Source organism: Aquarana catesbeiana, linkage group LG05 (assembly GCF_042186555.1).
Source record: "Aquarana catesbeiana isolate 2022-GZ linkage group LG05, ASM4218655v1, whole genome shotgun sequence".
In the NCBI taxonomy this organism is placed as follows: Eukaryota; Metazoa; Chordata; class Amphibia; order Anura; family Ranidae; genus Aquarana; species Aquarana catesbeiana.
In genome coordinates, this window is record NC_133328.1 from 136,729,172 (window position 1) to 136,751,908 (window position 22,737).

General features: G+C 43.5%; 1 protein-coding gene across 2 annotated transcripts in view; it reads right to left on the minus strand.

The window, feature by feature from the left end:
• Positions 1-790: 790 nt before the first annotated feature.
• The window catches only part of SGO1 (shugoshin 1), an 82,447-nt gene continuing 60,500 nt past the window's right edge, over positions 791-22,737 (minus strand). The window contains exons 7-10 of one of the 2 annotated variants that reach the window (XM_073630226.1): positions 12,071-12,910; positions 7,990-8,199; positions 7,089-7,215; positions 791-2,558 (exon numbers count right to left, since the gene is read on the minus strand). In XM_073630226.1, coding sequence (XP_073486327.1) covers positions 2,429-2,558; positions 7,089-7,215; positions 7,990-8,199; positions 12,071-12,910 — 1,307 coding nt within the window. In that variant the 3' untranslated portion in view covers positions 791-2,428. Of the gene's footprint in view, positions 2,559-7,088; positions 7,288-7,989; positions 8,200-12,070; positions 12,911-22,737 lie in introns of both variants that reach the window. The other variant, XM_073630225.1, reaches the window with a different exon arrangement.

Consider the following 22,737-nt stretch of genomic DNA (forward strand, 5'->3'; position numbering starts at 1 on the left):
GTGTCAATTGCATTATTTGTAGTTTAAAATGTTAGGACAGCAATGACAGTTTAATTAAACCAAAATAGATTAAGAGCCCATTCACACAGGGGCAACACGACTTCCAGCACGACTTTGGGAGGCAACTTGGACACGACTTGAGTATGAATCACAGCACGACTTGGGGCAACTTACAACACAACTTGAAGTCGCCTCCAGGACAGGGAACTTTACAAGTGGCCAATCAGAGCTTATCAGCTGTGTGTGAGAAGGAGGGGGCTGGCTGTTTAGTGGAGGAAATTACTTTCTGTTTCTTTTCTGCTTCCTGTAAAGTTGCCTCAGTATGAACAGTGATCAGACTTGGAGGCAACTTCCATTGAAATCAATGGGTACAAGTTGCCTTCAAGTCGGATTGAAGTAGTACAGGAACCTTTTCTGAAGTCGGAGCGACTGCAGTAGTGTGCGTTAAGACAGATCCATTCACTTACATTGATTTTTTCGTGTAGCGCGACTTGAGGCGACTAGGGGCGACTTGAAGTCGGATCCAAAGTTGCCCCTGTGTGAATGGGCTCTCAGTGTGGGAAAAGGAATTTGGCTTAATGTATTTTTTAAACATTTGTGCCCATTTATACAGGTACAAAAAAAAAAAAAAAAAAAGTGTTTCAGCTGCAAGTTCATTTTCATTGCAAAAAGTGCATAATCCAAAATAAAATGTTTATGTTTATATATATATATATATATATATATATATATATATATATATATATATATATATATATATATATATATATATATATCGTAACAGTGCCATCTGAATCTCAGAGCTTTAGACATTTTACATAGCTTAGTTCGTCTAAAAACAAGGTGTAACAGAAGCCTTTCACAAATCATTTCCAGCAGCCTGTCAAAAAAAAAAAAAAAAAAAGTTTGGCTAAAGCCCAGCAAAAAAGTTTTTTTTTTTTTTTTTTTTTAAAGTTTGCTGAAGCCTTGTTTGAAGTGACATTCAGCAATGCTCTTAAAACCTGTGTTTAACATACCTATACGGGAAACTAATTTTGCATTTAAAAAAAGGCATCAGAAAAGCTTCTTTAAACTAGCTGAAAGTTTTGCAACAATTTCTTGTTGTACACACTTGTAAAGCTTGTATGTACAGGGCATAAAGATCTGATAGAATATGGGTTACCACTGCTAAACACTTCAAAATGCTAGTTGCCTGGCTGTTAGGCTAATCCAGCAGCTTCAATTACTGACCTACCAAGTATGCAAATCAGGAGTCCTGACTCTACTCTGGTTTCATTACCCGCAGGCTTGCTGTAGTATCTCACAAAATGATTAAATCCAGAGATAGCGGAATCTAGCATTTGCAGACTCTGATCAGCAAATGGCAGCTTCCTTATTTTTCTGAGAAGTTTCCCTAAAGTATAACTGAAAGGCCATTTTTTTGGAGGGGGGGGGGGGGGGGGATTAGATGAACTGAAAAAGGCACCAGAAACCCTGTCAGTTTTTATTTCAGTATGGGTCCCCATCAGGAAGATTCACCTGCTCTATTTGTCTTGTTTAGCATTATCAAAAGTAAAAGAAAATCCAAAATTCTAGGTTGTCCCCAGAGAAGTAATAGAGGGTCATTTTTCCAATGGAGACCTGGGGGTCCCCAAGAGATTCCCTTAATTTGCACTCACTCCCTGTTTTGGCTATAGGACAGAAATGAAGGTAAATATCCCTAATGGGAGGAAGAGCATAAATAAACCGTACAGGGGGTTATAACCCTCCCTTATTCTACCCAAAATGGGGGGAAGTTTTGCAGCACAAACCACAGTTAAACCAATTGAGAGCCTAAACAATTTGCTGTTGCATCACTATGTAATTTTAGCAGAACAGATTTTGCTGCATTATATGAAAACCAAACCAACATAATAGTGCACCATACACACAGACTTCAGCTGAGCAAAGTAAACAGCAGGATGAGTCTAGGAAGAAGGCTACACAGATTTTTGGTAAATGGTTTTTAATCAAGAGAACCACATTTTCAGGGAAACCGTGGCTGTATAATCCAATGACCACACAAAAGATACCTAAAAGTAGAACTAAACCCTCCTATCCTTTACAGCCAAGGAAGCTGCCATCTTGGCCTCTGTTTCCATTGCCATGGTGCTACACATGTAATCAGCTATGACACCAGCCAGCCATTTGATAGCTTGACAGTTAGGTTGAGAGCCAACATAAGTACACTGCTAACTATGATAGACATGCCCTAAATGCAACGGTTTTGGGAAACTTAAAATTTGCTTGGGGGGAGGGGGGGAGGCCGTAGGCCTGTAATAGACAGACAACTTGAACAATGACACTTACATATTTACAAAAAGTAGATTTAGATATTTACAAAAAAATAAAAAAGTAATATATACACACACAAGGGGGACCAGCTTGTCAGTTTTCATGTCATTAGCTGTTATCTACGGCAGCCAACAAAGGCCTCATTGTATTTTGATAGAGATTGTCTGCTCAGTGATTTCCGGCTCTTGAAAATTGGGGAACTTAAAAATTTTGTATCCGTAAAGGGATCACCTCTTCGGAGTTTCCTACAAGAGAAGGAAAACAAATATATAAGTCTCAAAATGACTTTAGGACTTGAATACCTTACCTGCAATGCTGCCTTGACATTTTTCATCCCATTCCAACTGGAATTATAAAGTAGCATTTTTTGCTTCTTAAACACTTGCCAACCCACTTGCAGTAGATGTACTGCGGTGTACCCTTACATCAAGGTGTACTTGGTTTGGCAGCACGTATGTGTACGCCCTCTGCTGACCTGTGCGGTAATTTGATGCACCATGGATTTAGCAGCAGATTTCAGCCAATGATTTTGGCTGGAAACCTGCCGATTGGCTGTGTCCAATCACAGCACAGAGTTCAGTGTTTATGAACACCGAACTCTGCACAGAGAACAGCGATTTGGCCGTTTCTTCTCCTTGAAAAGCTCTGTAGGTAAAAGCAGCACACATTACACTTGTTAGGCAGTGTTAACCACTTGATGTTAACCCCTTCCCACTGTGTCAGTACAGTGTACATCATGATCATCGAATTAGTGTCACTAGCAATGACAGCATCATTTAGTGACCCTCCTAGACAGCTCGCCCACCACACTATCAGTCACACTATAAGCTGCTTAAAAAAAAAAAAAAAAAAAAAAAAAAAGAAAGAAGAAGTGTAAGAAAAATGTATACTGCGCTATGAAAAAAAATACAAAAAATAGCCAGCACAGCTGTAGACGAATAAGCAATGTGGAAAAGTGTGGCGCTAATTCTGTAAAATAAACTTTTAGAAAAAAAGCTATATTAGTGACTAAATAGCAGAAAAACAATAATTCAAAAGCAATACATTTCTTTACACCTTATGTGAAATACAGAGAATAATCGCTGTATAAATTTAAGAGTCCACATCACTCACAAGTGTGGAAAGCAATCACTCACAGATGTGGAGAGCAATCCACATCATTGACAATTGTGGAAAGCAATCATAAAAAAAAATAAATATTAAAGTCAAGTCAAGTAAAGTAAAGTAAAATGATGAAAAGTATAATCTGTAAAACTCCAAACAGGAAAGTGTAACCACCGATGTGACCCTTTAAATATTGAAGGAAAGCCAGAAACACCGCCACCGTTTATTGGAAGGAGGCTTACCAGAAAATGTTGACTTAAGAAGGCTTACACTGCCCAAGTCACACAGGTTTGTTAATCGGTAACCCGATAGATACAACTAGTCCTGGGTCCGAGACAATTAATCCACATCAACAGGTCGAAACATCATTAGGATTGTAGAAGGTGTAAATCAGACTCACACACAGAGGGCTAGAAGCTTAAAAAACGCATCGGGGGGGGGGGGGGGGGGGGGGGGGGGGGTCGCACACACCCTTTCAAAATCCTAAAGAACACATGTACACAGAGCCGTCCATTCATGGATAGATTTTAAAACAGAAGGTAGAAAAGATATTACCCCCCCCCCCCCCCCCAAATGGTCAGTATCATTTAAAAAACAAAAACCCAGTGGTGATCAAATCCCATCAAAAGAAAGCTATTTGTGTAAAAGAGAAAAAAAAAAAAAAGTCTGGTCACGGGGGGTGTTATCCTTTAAGAACCGATTCCACAGAGTTACATCTACCACAAATGGGGGTCCCGGATATGAATCCACATTGTGTGTTCCCTACCTTTGGCAGAAAACAAACACTTTTGGGTTAAAAGCCCACTCCCCGGAGTCAGTCATTTGAGAGCTGAGAAAGTCCACCTGGCAATTTTTGCACTTTGTTCCAGACAATTGTTGGACAGCAATCTCTCCTGTGGTAAACTCCCTGTTAGAGGGAGGGAAGCTCCCTGCACCGATTCCATCGAGAACTTGGGCACACTGAGGAAATTATATACGCACCTGTGCCAATATATTTCTGTGTGCAGAAAAATTGTGCCAAACCACATATGTAGAACCACAAGTAACAAAACCTATGTCCTACAACAGCACTTGCAAAATCAATCACCGTTATTAATACTGTGATAAATACGGTGATAAAATAAAATTACCATCGTAATAAGCAGAGTGCTCAGTCACAAAAATAATCATAACTAGATTCAAAGTGAAAGACCATTTAATGAGCTGTAGAAGTGTTCTGTGCCGTAGCACCAAAATAATGCCCCCTGGTGCTGCTGTGTCACCACGTGCTTAAGTAAAGGTCCTCATTCACCAGATGGTGTTGACCCCTTTGTTGTAGAACAAAAAAAGTTCAATCTCACTTTGTGGTCAGCCAGGGACCAGAAGACATCTGCCAGCTGTTGCCTGGTATGCTCTCCTCATGGAGTTATTCAATGACTCCAATGGCAAATAAACCAATCGATTAAAAAGAAGGAACAATTTGTCTCTCTTAGCGTGTAAAAAAAGGCTTGTATTTATTGTTAAAAAGCGTTAAACTACAAACAAAGCTTCTGAGGACTTCACACAATGACGAAAACGCATCAAGCAGAATGCAACAGTGCGCAACTTCCGGCCTAGGTGGAATGCACTCAGATGCCCAGCGGCTTCCTGCATGATCGGAGAGCGTGGATGCACGTTTGGCATTTTCTACAGTGTTTTTACTTTTTAAACAAACGCTGGCAGATTTTTTGAACTGCAGGCTTTTTTTCAGTGGCAACAGGATACTCTTACATAGTTACTTTTTAGAAGTAGTCATCCAGAGCAGGTCCAAACAAAATCTTCCCCTTAAAAAAAAGTAGGAATTCAGTATGCTTCTTATACAGGGCAACTCTAATGACCAACACTTCAGCCATAAGATCCTACGCATGTGCACAGACGAGAGTTGTTGAATGGAGTCCATTAAAGCATCCATCAAACTCAGGGCACAAAAAGAAATCCTCCATCTGCCTGAAACTGTATCCCTGTAGTCAGGATCTCTCTCAATATCTGGCAAGCACAAACCTTGAAGCCTCGACACTCCCAATGGCAGGCTGTAAGGTTGTCCCTACAAGGGCAAAATAAAGCCTCAAGACATTTGTCAGAAGCAACCTTAAATACCGTGAGCTCATCCACTGGTACCGTGAGGGTCTTAATGAGAAAGGAAACAAAACTCGTCCACCGCAGGCACACTTAGTAAACTAATTTTCCATGTGGTATTGTTGAGCAAAGCGTTTTGGTGGAACGACCAACTTTTCAGGGTGAACCCAGTCTATGTACAATATATCCTTTAAATAAGGGTGTACAGAAAAAGCTTGGGGATATTGCAGCAGGCACCATGACCCCCAATCCTGTAACCTTTGGAATAGAGGATTTTGGAAGTAGTCAAGTTGGGTCGGACCATTTTCAGGCAAAAACCCATTGGATCAGAGAAACCCAGACCCCAGAAGTGTAGATTCGGAAGTTAAATTCTCAAGTGTCTCCTTCCAAAAAAGTTGCTTCCCCTTTCTACCCCTTTCTGGCGTTTCCTTGGCAGGCTCCTCCTACTTTAACAAGTGGAGGAGTGGAAGGAGAGCGTTTCCACTTGCGACCAAGACAGTCTAAACCGGAAAGGATTCTGGATGGTGTTTTAAGCAATAGCAGAGAATTCCTTCCTTGACACAAAAGAACAGGTAAAGGAGTCCAAGATGTAGTGGAAAGATCAGACAAGTGAATGGAATCAAAGCCACATAAAACCAACTGACCACCAGGGGATAAAGTGCAAGAGGAGATACGTCCAGGTTCCTCTCTACCTGAAGGAATTTGTAAACTCTGTACTCTGATTCTCCCCCTGCTACTCAGTTACCAGTCTGATTCTCATGTGGCCTGTATGGCGGCCTCTGACAGTCTGATGCTTCTGCGATGTCACTGGTCTGTATTGTGCATGTGCTCGCAGTGCAAGTTCTTGTCAAAGCCCAGCCACCTGAAGGTGGCAGCATAGCCCTATCATAATGGATATGAAGAGACGCTGTGCCCTGGGATGTACAATGATCAAATATAACTTATTTTTATCATCATATAGGGGGTGTCTTAAAAGCCCCCCCCCCCCCATGTAATAGTAGTGACAGGTCCTTTTTATGGAGACATCAATGGGTTCATTAGACCAAGATGAGCACTTCTGGAAGCATTAGCAGCAAGAGAAGATCCATCTTTCAATTGCAGCAGAGGAAGCTCAGGACTCACTTCTACAGTGAAACAGACATGAGAATGATAATCTGCGGGTGCCAACATGTTAACCGATTAAATCTTCCAGCCTGACCCCACCCAGAGCAATATTTTGCCGATGCTGCATGCATATATTACCATCTTCTGAACAGGGAATCTTGCAGGGAAAAATACAAACTGATATTCCAGCTCAGTATACAGCTCTGTAACCCTTAATATGCTGAAAAAGTCAAGAGTCTCTACCTCAAGGTGCAATAGCCTCTAAGAAAAATCAGTGATCAAGGATGTAATGTCCATGGCAGGTCAATACAGCTGGGTAATTAGGCCAAGGTCTAACCTCTGTATTTCCCAAATGAACAAAAATAGACAGTGTAGTCAGCCTAGTGGCTCCCTAAACAGAAACTTTAACCTTAAAGATGCCATTGCAAATAAACAATTAAAAATGTCAAAACACATAAAAATGTTTCACTTACTTGGTGAGATTTGGCTCTGCATAATTAACTGTTACAGTACACCGCCTTTTCCTCATGGAGGTTCCGGACAGCTTCCGGCCAGGGTCGTTTGAAAATGGAAAAGAATGTTTCTTTGTTTCATTTCTTCCTGAGCACAAAGAATAATTAGTAACATCAGAAAGGCTGATCCGCTGACCTGGTAATACTCCTTCAGGTTCATCTGAAAATATATATCCACAATTAAAATAATGTATTGCAGTTTAAGTAAACTAAGTAAAGGGTGGAAAAAAACAAAACAAAACACCTGAAATCACCAAGCAGTGAGGCAAGCCTAAATGTAGCAAGCATGTATATTTGTAACCATCCTACTATACGAGGGATTAGCGAGTTGTATTGGTTTAACTAAAAAAAATTAAGGCTCACCTAGGTAAAATGTAGCATCGAGCCAATGCTGTATCTGTCCAACGCTGACTCTAAGACGGAGAACAGAGCAAGCCAACACCACTGATCATTCAGTTCTCTGTCACGGGAGAGCTGGCCCGGCTCGGGAGGGCACGGGAGAGCTGGCCCGGCTCGGGAGAGCGGCCAAGCTCAGGTATTCAGCTTCTCACCGACAAGCTGAGCCAGCTGCCAGTCCAGGCATCTGGATGGACCTCGACCATATGATCAGGATCTTTTCAGAGCCTTTTCCGGGCTCTGTGACGTCAGCTGACCATGAGCTAATGAAAACAGGTCATAAAAGCCAAAAAAGACTGTCTATACTTGTTTAAAGCAACTCCTTGGCTGAGTTAATCAAGTGAAGACTTTCCACTTCCTTAGCAAATCAACCTCTACCTATTTAAAGGTTGGTTCTGATCAACATAAACAGCTAGCCATACAAAATATGTCAGGAAAACAACAATTAGTAATAAACAAAACGTACTTAAACTTTTGTCTGCAGGGAAAAGAAGATCATCTTGATCCATGTTAAGGTCTATGCTATCTTCTACTTTTAAACCCTTATATTCACATTTTAATAAGGAGTTTGCTTTGTTCCTTTCCTCTGGCTCTGTGGTTTTGTTGAATGGGGTTTGAGGATTCTCGCCTTGACCATTCATACTAATTCTTCGATTTTTCTTTGCGTTACCAATATCTGTAAAAGATGTATTGCAACAGTGAAGGTTGTTAATTAGAGCACAAAACAGTCACTACATAATATAACAATGCTACTTCTAATATATCATAAAGTGCTAGTGCAAGCAAAGTGTAAAAAGATGCATATACCTTTAACCATTTTAATACCAGACACTTTTACCCCCTTCCTGCCCAGGCCAATTTTCAGCTCTCATCGCTGTCACACTTCGAAGGACAATTGTGAGGTCATTCAACACTGTACCCATGTGAATTTTTCACACAAAATATAGCTTTTCTTTTGGTGGCATTTAATCACCACTGGGGTTTTTATATTTCGCAAAACAAAACAAGGGAAGAAGAAACTCACAACATTTGGCATATAATCTTTAATAAAATTTGTGCCAAAATATATCCAGCTACATTTCTTTGATGTAAATAACCCAAATCAGTGTATATTATTCAGTCTGTAGGAAAGTTATAGAGTCTACAAACTATGGTATAGATCTATATACACACACACACACACACACACACACACACGGTAAAATAAGTATTGAATATGCCACCATTTTTCTAGGTAAATAGATTTCTAAAGGTGCTATTTACATTACATTTTCACCACATAAACGGTAACAACCCATGCAATCCATACATACAAAGAAACCAAAACAAATAAGCTCAAGCTATTACACAAGTTATGTGTAATAAAATTAAATGACACATGGAAAAAGTATTAAACACATGAAGAAAGGGAGGTGCAAAAAAGCATGGAAAGCCAAGACACCAGCTGAAATTTATCAGTAATTAGAAAGCAATCCAGCCCCTTGTCAGTGCAAATTAACCACTTGCCTACTGGCCACTTTTACCCTTTCCTGTCCAGTCCTATGTTTAGCACGGTCACACTTTGAATGACAATTGTGCAGTTATGCAACAATACACCGATATGAAATTTGTATATTTTTTTTTTGCCCACACAAATAGAGCTTTCTTTTGGTGGTAATTACCACTGGGTTTTTTTTTTTGCTAAACAAAAAAAAAAAAAAAAAACATTTTTCGTAGTTTTCGTTATAAAATTTTGCAAACAGATAATTGTGATCAGCTGTTCAGTGAGCACTGTTGGGGCCATAATCTGGAAGTGGAAAGAACGTCATTTCACCATAAACCAATCACAACCAGGTGCTCCTCACAAGATTTCTGAAAGAGGAGTGAAAATAATTAACAGACTTGTCCAAGAGCCAAGGCCCACTTGTGGAGAGGTTCAGAAAGACCTGGAATTAGAAGGTACAATTGTTTCACAGAAAACAAAGTAATGCACTCAACGACCATGGCCTGCATGCACGCCCACCACACAAGACTCCATTGCTGAAGAAAAAGCATGTTGAAGCTAGTGTAAAGTTAGCGGCACAACATTTAGACAAGCCTGTGAAATACTGGGAGAATATAGTCTTGTCAGATGAGAGCAAAATTTAACTCTTTGGATGCCATAATACACACCAGGTTTGAAGGTCAAATGGCACTGCACATCACCCCAAAAAACACCATACCAACAGTGAAGTTTGGAGGTGGGGCTGTTTTTCAGCATATGATACCGGCAAACTTCAGGTCATTGAAGGAAGGATGAATTGAAAAAATGTACTAAGACATTCTTGATAAAAATCTGCTGCCATCTACCAGGATGAAGAAGATGAAACGAGGGTGGACATGTCAACAAGACAAAGATCCCAAACACAAAGCCAAGGAAACTCTCAATTGGTTTCAAAGAAAGAAAATAAAATAAAAAACTGCTAGAATGGCCCAGCCAATCACCTGACTTGAAACCAAAAAAACCAAAATCCATAGAACAAGAACTAAAAAGATCCGGAGTTCATAGAAGAAGCCCACGAAACCTTCAAGATTTGAGGGCAGTTTATGTGGAAGAATGGGGGGGGGAAACATCACACACCTGAGCAATGCATGCGACTAGTTTCTCCATATATGAGGCGCTTTGAAGCTGTTATTACCAACAAAGGATTTTGTACAAGTATTAAATACATTTAAGTTAGCAAGTTCAATACTTTTTCCCTGTGTCATTCCCTTTTATTACAAACGACTTAATTTCAGAAATTATTTGTTTTGGTTTCTTGGCAGGTATGGATTGCATGGGTTGTTACCGATATATGGTGAAAATTTTATGTCAATAGCACCTTTAGAAATATATTTACCTAGAGAAATGGTGACGTGTTCAATACTTATTTTACCTGAAAGGTATAGATGTGTATGTATATGAAAATCAATCAATCCTGATGTACTGATGGCCTATCGTTTGAGACCAGAAAATGCCAGGACAGTACAAATATCCCCCAAATAACCCCTTTCGGAAAGTAGACAGTCCAAGGTATTTAGCAAGAGGCATGGTGCATTTTTTTTGTATTTTGTCACTTTGACACATACTGTCACCAGTGCAATATAGCTATCTATCTACACACACACACACACACACACACGTGTCACCAGTGTCCCTGGTCACCGCCAAACAAGTATATGACGACTCTGCATTGCACTGGTGACAGTTTGTGTAAAAAAGAAGTGCAAAAAAAGTACCTGTAAAGATTTCACAAGAATCAGATCTTGGGGCTCATTTTGCATTTGACATTTTGATGTAGAGTTTTTCATGTTTTGGCATTTTAATTATTCTAGGGTTTTTCACATTTGTTTTTTTCAAATTGTATTCAAATCTGTCGTTTTAGACACATCTATATTTAATTGCTTCCCGCCTGGGCCATTGTAAAATGCCAGACAGGAACTCTATTGTTCTGGGTGGACATCATGACATCCCTCCCCAGAACGCTCCTTGTGCAGCCCCACCGTGCTGCGCTCCTGTGCGATCTGTCACCCGCTATGTTCACCAGACACAGTGGATGACTGATCAGAGTACCAGCCTGCTGCCGGTACCATGTGATTGCTGTGGCCAATCACAGCCAATTACATGACAGTTGTAAAAAATGGATGGCTTCGATCCATGACATCCATTGTGTAAAATTGTGTTAGCCGTGATTGACCAATCACATGGTACAGACGGGGCCAATCACAGCCCATCTGTACCATGTGATGAGCTGTGGCCAAACATAGGGAATACACTTTAATTCAGTAAAAATGTTTGCTTATAGCATTGAAATTTACTACTATAATCAGCGTGTGTAAAAAAATAAAAACAAAAACAAATCCTTCTCACTTCCCCAGAGTGGTACAATGTTACTATGGTAACACCAGATTGTTCTGGTCAGCGTACGTATTGAAAAAAAAAAGTATTTATGCGTGCACAGCTTGGACAAATGATCAAGGATTTTGCTACGGTGGAGGAAAATCACTTTTTCAGCCTACAATTGTTCTGAGAGGAGTTCAGCTTTTAAAGTGGAAAAGAAATTAACAAATATTCTTAAAAGCATTTCCCCCCCCCCTCCTACCCATCATGCATACCCTGTGTGGGGGAAAAAAAAAAAAAAAAAAAAAAAAGGTTCTGTATACTTAGCCATTTTGAATCTGTGCTGGCCAGGTGATCCTGCAGCTCCAACTTCCCTGTGTCAGTGAGCAGCTGCTACAGGGTAAAGGGAGCACCAACAGCTGGGCTATGGAGGTTTTTGGGCGACATTACAGGTCCCAGAACACAAAGCCGATTGAGCATTCCCTTACACAGGGGAGCTGGAGCTGCAGGCTCACATGACTAGACTGAATAAAAATAAAATAGCGTAAAACAGATTTTTTTTTTTTCCCTAACACAGGTTATGAAAGGTGGGTAGGAGGGAATGTTAATAGTGTTAGGCTTTCAATTTAAGTGCTTTGACATTAAGAAGTGCCTTCCATATTTTAAATATACCCAATTGTGACAATTTGTTGTTGCAAAAAGCACAAACCTTGTTTAAATCGATCACCGCTTCTATTTTCCTTCTTCTCAGCTGACTTCTGTACTTTGCTTCTTTTAGATCTGGGCCTTAAAGGAAGTGAAGCTGTATTTTTCTCATTGCTTTGATGTCTTAACTTTTCCCTAGAAGGCAGATATAAACTGTCATCCGATTCTTGTTCTTCCTCACTGGTACTACTCTTTTCCTCTGACTCTTCGTTTTCGTCTGGATTTTTGCTTTGTCTGCCTTGGCGGAAAGGAGTAACGTGTATGCTCTCCTCAAAGACAAAGTCATACGCGTCACCTGAATTTAAAGAACTGTTCATTGTGTCTTTAGAAGCTCCTGACTTGCTTGCACCCCTCTCTCTACTCTTGGATCTAGCCCTCGGTTTTGGCTTTTCCCAAGGCTTTTTCAGCTGGACTGTACCACCTCCCTCCGCTCTGCCTTTTTTAGCTCTCTCTCGTCCTGGACGCAACTCATTTTTGCCTTTGGACACTTGCTTTGGTTTGGGCTCAGGTGTTGAACTGGATATCTGAGATAGCTTTGTAAATGGAACAATTTCATCTTTTAAGGGACTTTGGCTCATATAAGCATCCATCCATTGATCATTGCTGTTCTTATTTAAATTATCTTCCACAGGGACAATGGGTTCCGATTCAGGAACGTCAATCATAAAATTCAAGGTAGAATTTCCTACCAGTAGATTACCCATAGAGGGCTCTTCTATGCACGTATCTAAATTAGAAGCACGGCGTCTCACAGACACATTTTTAAAACAGTTAATGTTGTCTGTAGTCTCTGTGTCAGAGTTTTCATCATCTGTTCTTGGCCGATTTAAGCTGGATTTTCTTCCTAAGAAAGACAGAAAAGAAATCTGTAAAACAAACCAAATATCCTTAAAGTAATGTTTAGGGTACCATGTGCACAGCCATAAAGAGTCTACTGATCATCTACAGAGAAACTTACTGGCACAGGCAGACAAAGCTTAAATAAAAAAAAAAATTATATGCATGAAATGGTCTATTCAAGTGCTTGCATTTACTGTACACACGTATAGATACATAAAACCCATATCATTTATATGCTTAAAACTATTTCTATTCTATTAAATTTGCCAAATTATTCATACAGTGGGTATAGAAAAGAATCACCCCCCTTTAAAACAACATTTTGTTGCTTTGCAGCCTGAAAATGAAGACAGTTTTATCCAGCCGTATTTACTCAGTGCAACTTATAACATCCATCAAATCATTAAAAAAAAAACAAAAAAAAAAAATTAAAGTTACGCTTACCGGTAACGTCTTTTCCAGTAGTCTTTCAGGACAGCCACATTGAGAGACCTTGGCTCCTCCTCTTCCTGGGAAACACTGCGCCAGCCCCCATAAATTTTCACCTCCCCCTGCCAGCCTCAGTTTTTTCTAGAGCACCTCCGGTTAGCTGGGGAGACGCAAGCACACATTAATAACATACCATCACATATTACTATTGTGCCCTTTTTTCTTTTAGGTCTTCCTCAAGACCCCCCAAAACCTCGGGTGGGTACTAGGGCTGTCCTGAAAGACTACTGGAAAAGACGTTACCGGTAAGCGTAACTTTAATTTTCCCTTCCCGTCTTTCAGGACAGCCACATTGAGAGGATAGACAAGCACTTACCAGTTAGGGTGGGACAACAGCTTGCAATACCTTTCGCCCAAAGGATTGCTCATTTGCTGATACCAGATCCACTCTGTAGTGTTTCACAAAAGTAGTGAAACTAGACCATACGGCTGCTTTGCAAATCTGCTCTGGCGTTGCTCCAGCTCTTTCCGCCTGTGAAGCCGCCATAGCTCTGGTAGAGTGTGCTTTAATTCCCATGGGGGCCTCTCTACCTGCTAGCCTGTAGGCCTGACTAATAGCTATTCTGAGCCACCTGGCAATGGTGCGTCTAGACGCCTTCTGTCCCTTTCTTGCTCCGCAAAAAGAAATAAAGAGAGAATCTGACTTTCTAAAATTCTTTGTCAGCTCCAAATAACGTAGGATACATCTCCTGACGTCTAAAGTGTGAAACCTGAATTCCCTTTCACTTGAGGGATTAGGACAAAAGGTTGGTAAAGTTACCTCTTGGCTTCTATGGTATTTTGAAGCCACCTTCGGAAGAAAAGCCGGATCAGTCTTAAAAACGACTCTATCCGGAAATACAACACAAAAGGAGGGTCTAATTGAAAGAGCCTCTAACTCACTGACCCTCCTGGCTGTGGTTACAGCCACCAAAAAAACAGCTTTATATGTTAGGTCCTTTAGAGTACACTCCTCTAAAGGTTCGAACGGGGGTTCAGTCAAAACCTGCAAGACCAGGGAAAGATCCCACTTAGGGAAGGAAGGACCCTGCACTGGTCTTTGTCTTGCCAGGGCTCTGAAAAACCTGACCACCCAAGCGTTGGTGGCCAGGGATTTTTCAAGATATGTGCTAAGTGCTGAAACCTGGCTCTTAAGGGTACTGATGGCTAACCCCTTAACAGCCCCGCACTGCAGAAACTCCAGGACTGCTATAGGGCTCTGCACCTTAAAGGAGTTTTCTAGGCACCAAGCCTTAAAACGCCCCCAAACCTTTTGGTAGATTTGGCGCGTCTCCTCCTTTTTACTATCGAGGAGGGTGGCTACCAGTTGATCTGAAAAGCCCTTGCTTCTTAGAATCTCTTCTTCAGAAGCCAAGCAGCTAAGTTCCAGCGGGCTACCTGGGGGCAGAGAACTGGGCCCTGCGACAGGAGATCCCTCCTGGACGGAAGGAGCCAGGGCGGTTCCGCCGCATACTGCCCGAGAATCGAGAACCAAGCTCTCTTGGGCCAGTACGGAGCCACTAAAATTAGTGTGGTGTTTTCTACCTGGAATTTTCTTAGAACTGCTGGCAGAAGCACCGGGGGTGGGAAGGCGTAGCAAACTCTGAAGTGCCAACTTTGTGTCAGAGCGTCTACTCCTAACGCGTTCTCCCATCTGCTGAGAGAAAAGAAGTATGGGGACTTTGTATTGCTTCCTGAGGCAAATAGGTCTACCTCTGGGAGGCCCCATCTCCTGACTATGAGGTCGAACACCTCCTGATTGAGTACCCAGTCCGCCTCTCTCAGCTGTGTTCGGCTGAGAAAAATCGGCCACTACATTCTCCTTCCCCTTTAAGTACACTGCTGAAAGGGACAGAGCATTGGCCTCTGCCCAGCCCAGAACCTCTGTGGCTAGGCTTAACAGCACCCCGCTTCTCGTGCCACCTTGCTTGTTTATATAAGCAATGGCCGAAGAGTTATCGGACCGTACCTGGATACGTTGTCCCAGTAGGTCTTCCCTGAAAGCTGTGAGTGCCAGTCCTACTGCTTTTAGTTCTTTCCAGTTGGAGGACCTTTTGAGCTCCTCTTCCTTCCATGTCCCCTGCGCCAACTGGGATCCCAGATGTGCCCCCCAGCCTCTGCCACTTGCGTCCGTAGTAATCACTCTGGAGACTGGAATGATCCACAGGCGCCCCTGAGACAGATTTATCTGCTTCTTCCACCACCAGAGGGACCTTTTGACCCGAGGAGGGATAGAAAGCAGCGTGTCTAAAGACTGCTGGCTGTGGTCCCACACCTTTAGAATCAGTGCCTGCAGGGGACGGAAGTGAAGGCCTGCCCACTGGACTGCCGGGATGGCAGAAGTCAGCAGGCCGAGGGTTGACATAGCCACCCGTATTGTTACCTGCTGACTGCTCTGAAGGCATGCTACTGCTTGATCTAGCTTCAGAATTTTTTCTGGTGGGAGAAAAACTCTTAGCCGAGTAGAATCCAGCAGGTATCCCAGATAGGAAATCTGTTGAGCTGGAATAAGGCTGGACTTTTCCAGATTTAGCAGCCATCCTAGCTCTTTCAGGGTTGTCTTTGTGAGTTCCAAATCCCTGATTAGTTGTTCTGAGGATGGTGCGAAGAGAAGAAGATCGTCTAGGTAGGCAATAATTGATACCCCCCTGATTCGCAAAAAGGCCATGGCCTCCGCCATGACTTTCGTAAATACTCGGGGTGACGAGGATAGGCCAAATGGCAGCGCCTGAAACTGTAGGTGAATAGTTTCGTCTTCCACCTTTACTGCCAGGCGTAGGAATTTTTGAAAGGCCTCCGCAACGGGGATGTGGAGGTAGGCGTCCTTCAAATCTAGCGACACCAAGGGGCGCATGCGCGGAGGCACCTAAGATGGACGCCTAGTCCGGGAGCTCCGTCCCACCTCAACAGACCGGACCGAATAGCGGCACTTGGACCGGCGATCGAACCTCGCCGACACCCCACACGGTCTCCTGAATCCCCAGGGACTCCCCCGATGTACGCAGGAGCGGTAAGGCGGAACCTGAAGCCGGCTTTTGAAGCCGTTACACCGCTGACCGAGACGGCCAAGATGGCGACCGCTCCTCACAGCTCTGCGGCCTATCAGCCATACCCCCCATCCGAAGCATCCCCCTCCTTGCTTCAGCCAGAGTCTCTTGAGGGTAACAATCCCTCGATCCCAGCCTCTCCAGCGTCCACTGCATCCCTCCTAGACCACAGCCTAGCAGGACTGGGACTCTCCCCAATGGATGCAGGCCCTCCCCAGTCACACCAGCTAATACAGCAGGGGGATCCAGGCCTGCTCCAGCCGGTCACAGTGGCAGACTTATTCACAAAGTTTGCAGAACTACTAGACAGAGGCCTTCAGAACACTGCACACAAAATCACAAGTGACATTAAAGCAGATCTTCAGAACATAGGCTATCGCATGGAAATCATAGAATCTAACCTGGAATCCACTATTTCTAGAACAAACCAAAATACTGCCTGTATCCAGACCTTGCAGGAACAACTAGAAACTGCCAATGCTAAAATTGACGACCTTGAAAACCGTAATCGAAGGTACAATTTTAGGGTCAGGGGGCTCCCTGAATCCTACAAGGACATCCCTGAAACTATAAAATCATTCATACAGGGTTTGCTCCCGGATACTCCACAGCACAAACTTGAACTAGATCGAGCCCACAGAGCTCTCAGGCCCCCCAGATCAGACGGTCTACCCCGAGACGTAGTGGTAAAACCACATTTTTTCTCCATCAAAGAAGAAGTCATGAGGAAATCTAGATCCATGTCTGAAATAGTCTTTCAAGGACACCGCTTGCAAATATTTGCTGACCTATCGCAATCAACTATACAAAAAAGGAGAACCCTTAAACCACTCCTTCAAATCCTGATGGATAGAGAAATCAAATACTGGTGGCTTTTCCCATTTCAACTTAAACTGCTTCACAAAGGCAAGGCGTATACCTTCGGATCCCTACAGGAAGGAGAAAAGCTTTTCCTACAATTGGGCCTCATCACCCAAGACCCGACTGCACGCCAATCAGGACCTCAATCCAACTCTGCAAAGAGACACCTGCCCACGAGTCCTCTGAATCCGGTTTGGGAGAAGACGAGATCCAAGAAGTCCAAGGAAACGAATCCTCCATGACTCTCAGTCCTCTATTTGCCCATGACGTATCGTTCCTTTGAGGTCCACTGACCCTGAGGAGGGGGGAGGGGCGAAAGAGAAGAGAGAGAGAAATTTTTTTTTTTATTTTTTTTTTTTTTTTTTCTTTTCCTCTCTCTCCCCCCTTTTTTTTTTTTTTTTTTTCTTTCCCCCCTTCAGATGCTGGCTGTGGGGTGGGAATCTCCACATATGTGGCCCCTGGGATGCGTGCCAAATTGGAACACCCTCACGCCTCTCTTGAGGCGATCTCAGGGGACTCAACTCTTGGAGACGCGGTTAACTCTATTTTCTCCTGATATATGGTCTCCGTACTACTGCTCCATAGCTTTGTGCCGGTTCCAGTGGGGAGGAGGGACGGCAAGTAAAAGTCTATCCAGGTTACTCCTGGGAGCTTCCCTATAGCGGCTATGCTGACTGTGGGGGAGCCCTCGGCAGTGCTTCTTCTCGGCTGGATGAGGCATACTCCCCGTTACCCCTTGTTACTCCAGGTTCATTCACACAATTTTAATATTTGTTTATTAAACGCTTTCATGGTTTTTTGGTCAGTTCACTTTCTCCCCCGGACCTTTTTTTTTTTTTTTTTTTTTTTTTTTCATGCAAAAGCGTATTTTGCTGGGGGTTAAGGTGTATCTGTAGGTTCAAGTGCCTTCTTCAAGATAGATATTCTAATTTCCCTATTAGGCGGTCCCTCTGCTGGGGTGGTGTTCATGCCCCCCTTTCTGTCCAGTGGATTTGGTACCCCAAATGCCATTGGACAGGGTAAATCCCTACCCCTTGGAGGGATTCTTATGTGAATCACACCTTCTGCTGGAGGACACTGTCCCCTCCATTCTCCGGGGATCTCCCTTGCTCCCCGTCTCTCCTTCTTGTCTTTTCTTTCCCCTTCTCCACACTTACGCTTTCATACTTTTTACCACAGGAGTCGACCGGGGAGCTCACCTCGAACATCCTCTGATCCCCTCACCATGCTCGGCCTGTCGATTGAGATGCCTGAGACCCGGTGGAGACCAGTGGGTAAGTGCTGTAGGTTACCCAGCTTTGCTCCTACCTCTGCCCGATGGCTGATGACACACCAGTTAATATACCTCTCAAAATAGTGTCCCATAATGCTCAGGGTCTGAACTCCCCTTCCAAGAGGCGCAAGGTCTTCCAATACTTGCATTCCCAAAAAGCAGACGTGATCCTTATGCAGGAAACTCACTTTCCCAGAAGTTTCAACCCCTCCTTTATCCACTCCAAATTCCCATTCTTCAAACTTGCCAATGCTGAAAATAAAACGAAGGGGGTGGGTATCTTCATTTCTAAAAAATGCAAATTCTCACCCAAATCTGAGTTCAGGGACCCTGACGGGCGCTTTATCCTCTTGATTGGGGACTTGGATGACCGTCTCTACTCTCTAATCTCGTATTATGCCCCCAACAGAGGCCAGTACGCCTTCTTTCAAACAATGTTTGCAACTCTAGCGCCTCTGTTGGAGGGCACAGTGATCTACGGAGGCGATTCTAACTCGGCCTTTGACCAGGGTCTGGACAAGTCTCGTCCCCCAAGCAAACGCCTCACCAGACCGACGAAACAGAGTCTACGCATAGCTAAACTTATCTTCCAGCAGGGCCTCATTGACATATGGAGGGAAGTGAATCCTACGCTGAGAGACTTCACGCATTTCTCCAACCCCCATAGGTCTTTTGCGAGAATTGACCACATCCTTATAACCCCTGCCTCCGTTCCACTAGCACACAAGGCACATATCAAAGATGTAGTCTGGTCGGACCACTCGTTGGTAATCCTTGTGCTTCAACGCCCCGGAGGACATAAACCTGTCCGGAGGTGGAGGCTCAACGAGTCCATCTTGAGTGATCCGATTAGAACTAAAACAATCGAAACTCACATTCGCAACTATTTTCTCAATAATGATACTCCAGATACTAGTCCCTCGTGCCTCTGGGCAGCCCACAAGGCAGTAATTAGAGGTCACCTGATCCAACTAGCCTCTCAAGTCAATAAGGAAAACAAATCTGACATTGAAAAGCTGGATAGGGATTTCACAGCCTTGTTAAAGCGACACAAAGCAGATCGAAATGCTGTTCCTATCGCTCAGCTAGACGCAGCACGCACGGCCTTGAATCTCGCCTTAACTACCAAGGCTGAAAAATGGGTTCGGTGGAACAGAAACAAATTTTATTGTAACGCTGATCGAATAGGTCCTATGCTTGCAAGTAAATTATCCCCGAAATTTAGATCTCCGGCCTTACCAAAGATCAAGATTCAGGGTGGCACTTTGTCCCAAAATCCTCAACGGATCATGGGGGAATTCCAAACCTTTTATAAAACCTTATACAGTAGTGGAAATAGCCCTTCTCCGGAGGCAATGGACCTCTTCCTAAATAATTTACAGATCCCTAAATTAGACACAAGACACCGCCGGAAACTAGATTCCCCTATTTCAGCTGAGGAAATTTGCGCGGTCATTAAAAACCTGAATTCACAGTCGGCCCCCGGCCCTGATGGTTTCTCCGTACCATATTACAAATCATTCTCCACTTTGCTCGCCCCTTATATGGCTAGGTTCTTCAATGCTCTTAGGACGGGGGATACTCTCGATACCTCACTTAACACAGCCTACATCACGGTCCTCCCTAAGCCGGATAAAGACGCAAGCTCGGTTAGCAACTACAGACCAATATCGCTCATTAACAATGATTTGAAGGTCCTGACTAAGATCCTTGCAGACCGCCTAGCCTCCTTCATTAGCCTATACATTAATAAAGATCAGGTGGGCTTCATACCGGGGAGGCAGGGTCCCGATCAAACCCGCAGAGCAATTGATATAATTTCCCTTTTTAATTCCAACTGGGATGGGGGCCCATCCAGACAGGGTTGCCTACTCTCTCTGGACCTTCAAAAAGCTTTTGACGCTGTCCAATGGCCCTACATATTCCATTTGCTTAAAAAATGGGAATTTGGGGACTCGTTTCTCAATATCATTCACGCACTGTACTCAACTCCCTCAGCTCAGGTACGTCTGCAAGGGTTTTATTCGGACTCATTCCCCATATCCAGAGGTACAAGACAGGGGTGCCCACTCTCCCCGTTGATCTTTGCCATAGCGATCGAGTCTCTTGCAATAGCCATCAGAAACAACCCGAACATTCAAGGTGTTCAAAGTGGTTCCCGGTGCCATAAATGCGCATTATTTGCGGATGACATATTACTATTTGTAACATCACCACTAACCTCGCTCCCCAATATATGCAGTCTCCTAGATGACTTTGGACGGATCTCAGGCCTCAGGGTCAACTACGACAAATCCCAGGCGTTAAATATCAATATTCAGGAACCTCTCCTGGCCAGACTCAGGGATAGCTTCCGGTTCTCGTGGAGTAACTCCTCCATCCCTTACTTAGGGATTCGGCTAACTCCTAAAACTGAACTTCTGTATCAGGCCAACTTTCCTCCTCTCTACAAAAAACTGGAGGAGGACCTCATGCATTGGTCCAGGCTGTCCCTGTCTTGGCTAGGCAGAATAAACACGATAAAGATGACCCTACTCCCCCGTATCCTATACTATTTTAGAGCCCTTCCAATATCGATCGATAATACCCGCCTAAAACGCTTCCAAGCCAACATTGTTAAATACATATGGGGTAAAGGGGGTCACAGATTTTCCAAAGCGACCCTGTTTAGACCTAGGTCAGAAGGTGGCATGGGATTACCGAACCTAATCTGGTACTTACAAGCAGCACAATTGGCCCAGCTATCCACAGTATACTCTAGATGGGAACAACCTGACTGGGTTCACATAGAGAGACAAGCGGTCCCCCTCCACACCCTTGACTTCCTCCTTTGGTGCCCAAGAAAACTCAGACCCTCCATTCTTTCCCCAACGTTGTCAAATTCCTTTGCATTATGGGACAGATTGAAAAGCAACGAAAGATTATCATCCCCTATGGCACCATTACAGCACTTATTTAACAATCCCGAATTCCCCCCAGGTCTCAATATTTCTGACTTCAAATGGTGGCTTGATAAGGGGATGTACAGAATAGGACACTTCCTTAGACCATTAGGCCCAATCTCTAAAGCTTTTTGTGTCAGTAATCTAGATATGCCACAATCTGAACTCTTTAGATTCTCCCAAATATCAAGCTACTTACACAATAAGTGTAGATCTCTCCCGAATGGTACCCAAATGACTCCTTACGAACTATGGTGTGGCCAGGCCAGCGAGCAGAGGGGAGGCATTTCGGTGATTTACAAAGCCTTATCCTCTGCGCAATCCAAGGCACCTTACATGCTAGCCTGGGAGGAAGATCTGTCTCAAAGCTGGCAACTGGAAACCTGGCATAGGAACTTTTCCCAATCCTACAAAGGCATCCTGAACTCGGGGCTAGTGGAGAGCAACCTGAAAGTACTAACCAGATGGTACCTGGTTCCCTCCAAATTAGCTCGCTTTTACCCTTCAGCATCCCCCCTCTGTTTTCGGGGATGTGGCCTTAAGGGTGATATGTTCCATACATGGTGGTCCTGCCCTAGAATCAGACATTTCTGGCACAAGATTTTCCTTTGGATTAGTAGAATTGCCGAAAGGCCTATCCAAATGTCGCCTTTAGTGGCACTCCTTAATTTCCCAGTAAGAGAAGTTTCCAGGATCACACAACGCCTCATCTTCTTCATCATCCTAGGAGCCAAGCTCACCCTAGCTAAAGCTTGGAAAAAACCGACAGTATCCACACTCTTGGCCAAAAGAAAGATTTCCTGGATTATGCACCAGGAAAAAATGGCAAGTGTGATCCTGGACCGCTCAGCCAAATTCCAACAAATTTGGGAACCTTGGGCGAAATACATTGGAGTCTCACTTTGACTCTTCCCCTAGAGCTTTTACACATCGACATTTCTCTCTTCCCCGGTCGACTCCTACGCATCTCTCTCTACCCTCTTCTCCTCTACCCCATCTCTCTACAACCTCCCTTTTTCTTTTCTCTATACTTCTCTCCTCCCTTTCTCACCTTACTTTTCCTCTTTATTATTGGTATTAGGCTTTGACCTGTGCTCGAGGGATCATAACCTGGCTTCGGACGGGAATCCTCCTGAGTCGGTTCCCGTCCCAAGCCCAAACCAGCACAACCCTACTGGCACCCCGATTCCTCGATGTCTATTTCATTTGTTTGTATATTTACCATCTCAGTTGCTACTGA